At 49.0% G+C, this 10000-nt stretch overlaps 1 protein-coding gene across 1 annotated transcript in view; it reads left to right on the forward strand.

The window, feature by feature from the left end:
• Window positions 1–3929: 3929 nt before the first annotated feature.
• The window catches only part of efna3b (ephrin-A3b), a gene marked incomplete at its 3' end in the record, with an annotated part of 48853 nt that continues 42782 nt past the window's right edge, over window positions 3930–10000 (forward strand). Inside the window, exon 1 of the mRNA XM_084445171.1 lies at window positions 3930–4065. Coding sequence (XP_084301297.1) covers window positions 3959–4065 — 107 coding nt within the window. The 5' untranslated portion in view covers window positions 3930–3958. The remainder of the gene's footprint in view (window positions 4066–10000) is intronic.

Genomic DNA, 10000 nt, shown 5'->3' on the forward strand with positions numbered 1-10000 from the left:
CCCCCTCCTCATCCCCCTCCTCCTCCTCTTCCTCCTCCTCCCCCACTCCCCCTCATCCTCCTCCTCCCCCCCTCCTCCTCCCCCCTCCCCCTCCCCCTCCTCGTCTTCCTCTCTATCGTCTTCTTCCACTCCATCCCTCCCTCGCTCCCTGCCTCCTTCTCACTCTCTCTCTGTCTTTGCCAGTGTTGTTTTAGGCACAGCAGTGAAAGGTAAACAGAGAGATTGAAAATTCATGTCAGTCAGTCGGGTGAGAGAGGGAGGGATGGAGGGATGGGGAGAAACGGAGGTGGGGAGGGGAGAAGAGAGAGGGGGGAGTGTCAGTACAATTTACTAACACAACACTGAACAGCGAAGCAGCCAGAGTGAGAGAGAGAGAGAGAGAGAAAGTGAGAGAGTTTCTGAGAACGAGAGAGAGAAAGAGTGAGAGAGTTTAAGAGTGCCATGTATTTGCCTAGTTATATTCATTCTGCTTATGCGTTCTCTCATTACAATGGCACTGCTGTGTGTGTGTGTGTGTGTGTGTGTGTGTATGTGTGTGTGTGTGTGTGTGAGAGAGAGAGAGAGAGAGAGAGAGAGAGAGAGAGAGAGAGAGAGAGAGAGAGAGAAAGCATATGTGTGTGTGTGCGCGTGTGTGCGTCTGTGTATGTGTATGTGTGTGTGTGTGCGCGCATGTGCGTCTGTGTGTGAGTGTGTGTATGTGTGTGTGTGTACACTTGTGCGTTTGATGCAATCTGTTGTTTACTCGGTGGACAGCGAGACGGATGTCCTGCCATTGTGATGCAGGCGACTGATATCAGATTGAGCTGTCCTACAGTATAGGAGCGCACCGGGGGATTGGAGTTTGGGGGAGGGGCTTGTTGACAGATGTACCGCAGGTCTGCTTTGGGACTGAAATGTCATGAGATCCTCAGTGTCAGAGCCCACGGGCCGCTCATCATAATATCCCCAATACACAGGTAATCTCATAGCAAAGCTGGAAATCAAATCTGCCTGATCAGCACTGACAGGGGCCTCGGCCGCTGAGCAGAACTTGTGTCAGTGTCTGTTTTCGAGAACGACCAAAAGGGGAACCCAGGGAAAAATAAAGAATTCATGATATTCACCTTCACAACACAACGCATAATTCCTTTCGCTCTGGACGAGAGATTTTCAAATTGAGTTGTCGCACCTTTTGACGGTCTCATTTGAATACGCGGCGGCCATATTTGCAATAATGCCGTTTGCTCGACGGAGCCCGGGTAACAAGGTTCCGGCAGGGGAGTGTGTTTTTCATTTTTAGCAGGGGGCGTTCTTCATCCGGGCCAGGTTCGGCTCGCTCCCCGGGTCGTCTCGAAGGGCTGAGCGCTGATAGACGGAGGCTGCAGAGGAGAGGAGGTATAAAGAGGAGTCCTCATTAAAAGTTGCCTGGCTGGGGTAACGGAGGGAGGGAGGGAACAGCCGAGGCACAAGAAGGGATGACAGGTAGATCACGAGAGACAGAGCTAACAAAAGACGAACAAAAATAGGAAGAGAGTGAGAGAGAGAGGGAGAGGAGAGGGAGAGAGCAGGGGAGGGAGAGAGAGAGGTAGAGCAGGAGAGGGAGAGAGGGGGAGAACGTTAGAGGGAGAGGAGGAGAGCAGGAGAGGGATAGAGGGGGTGAGCGGGAGGAGGAGAGAGGGAGATAGGGGTAGAGGAGGAGAGCAGGAGAGGGAGAGAGGGGGTGAGCGGGAGGAGGAGAGAGGGAGATAGGGGTAGAGGAGGAGAGCAGGAGAGGGAGAGAGGGGGTGAGTGGGTGGAGGAGAGAGGGAGACAGGGGTAGAGGAGGAGAGAGCAGGAGATGGAGAGAGGAGGAGAGCAGGAGAGGGAGAGAGAGTAAGAGGGGGAGGGGGAGACGGTCAGTCAGTAGGTGCGAAAGAGAGGGCAGACAGAAAGGTAGAGTATCCCTTATGAAAGTTCCAGGTGGAGGTATGGAGAGTGAGTCAGGTGAGAGAGAGAGAGAGAGAGGGAGGGAGAGAGAGGGAGGGAGAGAGAGGGAGGGAGAAATGGACAGCTCACGAGAGAAGAGAAGGAAAGGAACGACAGAGGGAATCCCCAATGGCATCTCATCTCTCTCTCTTTCTCTTTCTCTCTATTTCCCACCTTTTTCCACCAATAAATCATCTTGACTTCTCCTGAACCAACTCATTCCCAACAGACGAGAAGAAAACTGTAACAATCTTTCTCCCATCCTCCATCCTTCCGCCCCCCGTTCTCTCTCTCTCTCTCTGACTAACTGAATCTTTCAGAATCTTTGCCTCCCCCCCCTCTCTCTCTCTCTCTCTCTCTCACACACACACACACACACACACACTCCTGTAGCATGAAGCAGCAAGCACATGAACACTGTCACTCGAGGGAAATATATATATAGAGAGAGAGAAAGAGAGAGATAGCAGGATTAATGTACATTATGATCTATGTGATGAACAAGTAGCCTACATTAACTTCACCCTCACCCACGTGAATGAGCGGAGTCACGGCATGGATGGATGAGTTTGAGAGCAAAGAACAAATCAATGTGTGTGTGTGTGTGTGTGTGTGTGTGTGTTGCACGCGCGAGCGTGTGTGTGTGTGCGCCTTGGGGTGGGGGTGTTTGTGCGTGTGTGTGCGCGCGTGCGTGCGCACGTACTTCTATGTGTGTATGTGTGTGTGTGTGCGCGTGTGCGTGTATGAATTTGTTAAGAGGATTGAAGTTGATACTAATACATTAGACTGACTTACTGTGTCTGGACTCCCAGCCCCAGAGAGCCTGGCTTAGTGGGAGAGGGGGTGGAGCACAGCTGGGCGCAAAAACAGGGGAAGCCCGGTATTAGAAAATAGGTTACAGATGGTCGTGGAACGACTTGTCTGAGAGGTTTCCTCGGCCTCCCTGTCCGTTTGTCCATGGCATTGTTTCAAATTAACAGTGAACAAAAAAAACTATTCTCAATGAGGTGTTTGATATGATGTGATGGCGACTTGTGCGCAGCATAGAAGGAATGCGAGTTCGCTGAAGGAGCGCTTTTGTCATTTGCTGGGGGTGGAGTTAGAAAGAGAACGAGCGCTGCCTACCAAATAGAGTGAGGAGAGAAAGAGGGAGTGATGGGATACTAGCGGAGAAAGAGAGCGAGAACGAGAGGAGAATGAGTATTCGTGAAAACGAGGGGTCGCCGGACAGATTGACGAGGGAAGATCCTACGAAACTCGCTGACTTAATTGGTGGCAAAGATTTGATGATATAACACAGAATGCACAACTTGCGGATTTTCTAAATGCGCAGAAGCTCCAGCAAGAGAGAGGGGAAGCTGATTTTCCATCTTTTTCTAAACATTTCAGAGAGAGAGAAAGAACGGAGCTTGAGCGGTGAACAATATTGAAGTAAACGGACTCTCCTTCCTTCTCCTTTTGTCACTGTTGGTTTTCTTCAACTAGCGCAGAGCTGCGCCAGCGTTCCCTCTACATCCCCCGCTCGTTCCAGTGACGAGAGAACAAGAGAAGACCGTTTTATGCCCAAGGAAAGACTGCTCTCCTCTCCAGCATCTGATCTCCGCACCTGTGTTCTCGCCTGCTCAGGGGCCGGTGCTTTCGGTATGAGAGGACCAAACACGGCTCATCCGTAGTAAACCCGCTAGCGAGAGAAGCATCCTCGAATCCCCCGTTTTTAGCACGGGGATTTGGGGGGGCGCAGGACCCGGGTAGGGGGGAGGGGGGACCTCGCATCACAATGGAATTTGAGTTTTACAGCACCCCCTTAGTAGTGCATTGTTAGCAAAAGCTCTATCTTGCCGCTTTTGCAAGAGAACCTCTGTGGTATAATTTGGTGGATGTCTGAATCGCATTATTTCGCGGGGTGAAGGGACCGACAGACAGAGAAAGAGAGAGAAAGAGAGAGAGAGAGAGAGAGAGAACGAGAGAAGGAAGAGAGACCGAGACGAGAGGAAGGAGGAGAGATCTGGAGAGCATGGCTCTCGTAACGCTGTCTCTCTGCGTGCTTACTCTCACCTGGGCAAACTTCTACCAGGTGGATGCCAACAGACACGCGGTGCACTGGAACAGCTCCAACATACAGTAAGACCCTCTCGTCTATGGTGTGTGTGTGTGTGCGGTGTCTGTGTGCGGTGTGTGTGTGCGGTGTGTGTGTGTGTGTGTTTGTGATTCTTCATCTCCTTAGTCAACTGCAAACCTTTATAAAAAAATATTTAAAATGACTGGACTCGACGGGGGGTCTTTATTCATACATACAGTGAGCGGTGACACGGCACACACACACACATGCAACATTCGGGGGTCGCCGGTGGAAACTGTTCCCTACATTTCTCCCATCCCAGCCGTCCTCCTCCAGGGGCAGCCAGGAGCAGTGGGCGGCCATCGTGGACCAAGTCCAAGCGCTCAGTCCAGGTCCTGGTCAGGGACCGGACTCAAGAGTATATGTTCTTCTGCATGTTTTTCCTATTGGCTTCTTTGGGAGGAAACCCATTGCAAACAGAGAACATGCAATCTCCGCACAGAAAGGCCCGGAGACCTTCTTGCCCTGACGTGGTACTGCGCCACCGTGCCGTGATTGTTGCACCTTGAGCGTTTTTAGCGTTCGGTGTCTCGCTCAAGGACACGTTGGCGCACTGCCGGGAGCTGGAGTCAAACCGGGGACCTTACGATCCCCCCGTCGGCTGCTCTACCTCCCGAGCTACGTGCCGCCCACGTTAAGTAGGAAGTAGTGTTTGTGTAAACCGCTGCGCCCCGCCGGTATTGGCGGTCTCTATATGCGTCAGCAGTCTGACCTCTGGACTAGTTAGACGACTGTGTGACTGAACCTCAGCCTGTGTGAGGAGGCGTCCAGCTCCAGAGCTTTCTGCCCAGCGGCCAGGCTGTGATCCTTCCTGAAGGACGGCTTACATTAAAAACCGCCTCTCCAGAACCTTCGGTCCGTGTGAGACGGCCTTATCAGGTCAGGAACATGGGAGGTGGGCTGGGGGGGGGGGGGGGGGGGGGGGCGGAGAAGAATGACTGGCACAGCAGGGAGGTGTGGTTCGCCTCGCTCCCGAAACCACCGGGGTTGCTAGTTCAAACCTGACCTGTCTGGTTCTTCTGAATTAGCAAGGCCTGCATGGATCTGGCCTGGGTCTGGCCTGGGTTCGCTGTGTCACGGTCCCCTCTGTGCGCTGTCTTGATCCAACCCAACCCTTGGTCCCGAAACACACGCACGCAAACACACACACACACACTCACGCAAACACACGCACACACATGCACGCACACACACAGTGAGCTACAGTTTAACCTTTTCTTGAATCCATAACAGGTGCCTACAGTATCCTCATCGTCTTGGTCTGTGATATAATGCGATCTATATTATTGTCCTCAACAGCACAACTGTGTCCATCCTCTCTCCATACCCAGGACATACCCTGGCTTCCCCTCTCAATTCTCCCCTCCCCTCTATTTCTCCTCCAACTCTATTCTTCCTCCCTCTCCTCCCTCCATCATTCAGTGCTCTCTGTCTGCGAGAACCCTTCTGTCTTCTCCTCTATCTGGTTCAATTAGGAGTGCTTCTTCATCCTGACCCCATTGTGTTCTGGCAGTGTCACTATTCAATCTCTCTCCCTCCCTCCCTCCCTCCCTCCCTCCCTCCCTCCCTCCCTCCCTCCCTCCCTCCCTCCCTCCCTCCCTCCCTCCTTCACTCTCCCGTCTCCCTCTCTCCCCCTCTATGTCTCCAGTCCTCATCCCTCACCTCACTTCTTCACCTGTGTAGAAGTTTCTTCTTCTCTTCTTCTCCCCCGGCTCATTTCTTATTGACCGTGAGCGAGCTGTGAGCGCAGCGCGTTGACTGGATGGGTACTTTTCTCTGTGTGCAGTGGTGTGTGTCGGGGAGAAATGTTTAGCATGATATATCTCCCTCTCTGATAAGATCTATGTGATAATGCAGATATCGACCTAGATTGCAGGATGCACACACTCACTTACTCTCCCTCTCTCTCTCTCTCTCTCTCTCTCTCTCTCTCTCTCTCACACACACACACACCAGCCCACACACCCGTTCCACTGGTGCGCTCTGACGATTTAAAAATACTGCACTCTCAACTTCAGGCGAACTACATACTACAAAACACTGCCTGTTTGCTAGGCCCTTTAGAGCAGGTCTCAGATGCACAGCGATATGACTCACATTTATACCCAGGCTTATGAAAGCTGTATACCACCCTGCCAGCCAGCCCCATAAACACCAGTTCACTCTCCAAGGCACCGGATGATCTATATCCTTTGACAAATCCCCACACGCTCTCTACCTGTTTAGTTTACAGGAAGCTGTAGTTAAGCGAGAAGCCATTCGTGAAATTATGCTCCTCCTAACTCAGCTTTACACCGAAATGAAACAGGTAAATTTTAGAGGGTATTCTCGCAAGTAACAAGAATAATTCACGATCTCTTGAAAGTGTTTGAAAACGCCATAATTCAGAAGATAATGGCTCTTTGTGTTAGGCGCTGTCCCTGAGAAGGACGCCGCGCTGGAAATGTTTCAAGCTGAAACAAGCTGTTTGAATCTGAAGTACACGCGTTGGCATTCAAATGAAGCACCGGGCTAGGTAGTTGGTTGGGTCTCAGTTTCTATGGTAGAGGTGGTGCATATGCATACAGTTTATATACACAGGTTTATTCTTTTAAAAATAATATCCCTTATGTTGTTTTTTTTGAGAATGTATTCTTGTTATTACTGTAGGACTGTGTTAAGAGGAAGATTCGGACGGTCCGGTGGTGGGTAGCCTGGCCGCTGGAGCGATGCAGAGAACTGCAGTTCCCTGATCCCTGTTTTACAAATAAACTCACACACACACACACACAGACATGCACACACACAGACATACACACACACTCACACACAAACTCACATACACACACATGCATGCGCGCACGCACGCACACACACACATTATATTCTGATTCTATCGGTGAAAAACTCTAAGCCCCTGCAGTCTGTGTGTTTGTGTGTGCATGTCTGTGTGTGTGTGTGTGTGTGTGTGTGTGTGTGTGTGTGTGTGTGTGTGTGTGTGTGTGTGTGTGTGTGCAAGCGCCTGTGTTGTGTGTGTCTTGTTGAAGAGTGTGGATTAATTAAAGAACACTGCATCTCAGTGGACATCCCTCTCCTCCTCTCTGTCTGTTCTCTCTCTCTCAAACCTCCCCCACCCACACACACACACATATACACGCTCACTCACACACACGGTTTTGGCACACGGCTAGGACTATGATACTTTGGCCTGTCGGCCTAGTTATTGAGATGGAGAGGGAGCTGCAGCCCCAAGGCATGAGAGGTTCAGGAATCCCTACCCCCCCCCCCCCCCCCCCCCCCCCCACCACACCCCCAGCAACACATATATCCCATAATACTCCCCTCTGACAGAGTCCCAGGGTTGGATTATCAACATTATTGCCTTTGCTGGCACACTTGGTATTCATTAGGTGTGACTGGCAGGTTCAGCAGCCTCCGGCCGCTCCCCTTCTCTTCCTGGTGGGTTCCTTATCTCAGTGTTGTTGTTGGTTCTATCTCAGTGTTGTTATTGGTTCTATCTCAGTGTTGCTGTTTGTTCCCTTTCTCAGTGTTGTTGGTTCTCTAAGTGTTGTTGTTGGTTCTATCTCAGTGTTGTTGTTGGTTCTATCTCAGTGTTTATCTCAGTGTTGTTTGTTCCATATCTCAGTGTTGTTGTTTGTTTTATCTGCGTTGATGTTTGTTTTATCTCAGTGTTGTTATTGGTTCTCAGTGTTGTTGCTTGTTCCCTTTCTCAGTGTTGTTGTTGGTTCTATCTCAGTGTTTTTGTTGGTTCTATCTCAGTGTTTATTTCAGTGTTGTTTGTTCTCTATCTCAGTGTTGTTTGTTTTGTCAGTGTTGTTATTTGTTTTATCTCAGTGTTGTTGTTTGTTTTATCTCAGTGTTGTTGTTTGTTTTATCTCAGTGTTTTTTGTTCCCTATCTCAGTGTTGTTTGTTCCAGTGTTGTTGGTCTTCTACTGGCATAGTAACCGTTGCTGAGGGTAGAGTTTTACCACCCCTCATACCCTCACTGCCTCTATGCTCGCTTGCATGCTCTCACACACACACTCACTCACACACACACACACACACACACACACACACACGCACACACACACACACACACACACGCACACTTTTTTTTGTCTATGTCGAAGCCTTGTTTTCTATGTCTATCTTGTTACTGCGCTTCGCTTACTGGTTAGTTTCCCAGGTGGCATGTTATAGATGTCCCTGCTCACCACTGTGTCTGACATTGTGTGTGTGTGTTTGTGTGTGTGTGTGTTTGTGTGTGTGTGTGTGTGTGTGTGGTTACAGACATCGCTGCTCAATGATGGGTGACCCCAACAAAAACAGGCACCAGTCACACGTTATCTTCTGCCACCTGGCAATTAACAACCACCACGCTGTGTGTGTGTGTGTGTGTGTGTATTTATGTGTGTGTATGTGTCTGTGTGTAACAGACACCCCTTCAGATATATAATTAAGGATGTGTGTAGGAATTAATAGAGACATAACCATGGTGCACCTGTACAGTGTGTGTGTGTGTGTGTTCGGCAATGTATCAGAGTGCATGTGTTTTCTAGTCACTGTGCTCATTAGAACACCCACAGACACAGAGACAGAAAGAGGTGATGATCGAAGATGGACGATTCAGAGAGAGAGAAAAAAAAAAATCTAAGAGAAGGAGAGAAAGCAAAAAAAAAAAAAAAGCTAGAGAACAGGAATGCATGGATACCAAGTACCACTAAGTAACACTGGCCCCAAAGTCAATTCAATTCAATTGAAATCAAAGGGCATTAATGGCATGGAAAACAAACCTTTACATTGCTAAAGCAAACATCACAAAAGTCAAAAAATGTTAAAATATAAATGTAAATACAAATAGGTGAGGTGAGTGAATAAGTAAGTGTACTATTTACTAATGTATTTAAATGGTAACTTTTCAGTGTGCATGTACAGTGTGTATATATGTACAGTGATCAGAGTGGTGTGCAGGGATACTGATTAACAGTCTTTATGGTGGTTGTGTTCCATTGGACGTCCTTAGCCACAAATCTTGCTGCTGTGTTTGCACATTGCTGTATTATCCCCAGTACATATGGACGTTTTTTTTTGTCATTAGTCATGTTATAAGAAATATTTGTGGGTGCTTGTAATCTGTGGGAAGTGTATATCTTGGTCTTGGTACAGTATGTATCTGATGTCTTGGTACAGTTGGCAGGTAGTGAAAAAGTGAAGCTGGGTTTTTCCACCTCTTTTTGTGTCCGGTGGGTGCACAGTCTGTCTTCTCTAGGGAGCCGGGTCTGCCTGTGCGCCCTCTCTGAGGTACCCTGTATCGTTGATAGGGAATGTTACTTACAGAGCTGATACCATTAAAATAATACCAACACTACATTCAAGTACCAACACTGCCCCGACAGTTATGTACCCAGTAATAGAAGGTAGGGAACGGTCCTCACAGAGCTAGTAATACTGTGAGAACTGAGAAAAACCTGAGAAAGGACCAAAGAAAGATCAGAGAAAATGACAGAGAATTCTTTTTTTTTTAATGGCCAGTCACTGATGACTGGGCCGTCGTCACTTTGTCAAGCTTTAAGAGCCGTGTTTTACAGCTCGTATGAAAGCCTAGTGATCTGTACCGAGAAGGAGTATTGACCGACGCTTCTTAGTAGCGTTCAGTACTCGGAATTGGTAGTGAAAATGTAGAGAAAGATAGAGGCCGGTTCTCTGCTCAGATGTGTAGTGATTTTCGTGAGGGTTCACGAAAGCGTTCTCTTGTATTTCATTCTCCGTGATATAGACCAGCGATCTACATTGTTTTACACCTTTCAACGGCAAATGGCATTATATATAATTGACCTACGGGTCAATGGGACTCCACGGATCCATGTCAGCGTGTATTGTATTGCAAGAACGTGACCAGTTGACATGACGTGTGCGTGTGCTGGGTTATACTGAGGAGCCTGTCGTGTTCATCT

The sequence above is a fragment of the Borostomias antarcticus genome (assembly GCF_949987555.1).
Source record: "Borostomias antarcticus genome assembly, chromosome: 10".
NCBI lineage: Eukaryota > Metazoa > Chordata > Actinopteri > Stomiiformes > Stomiidae > Borostomias > Borostomias antarcticus.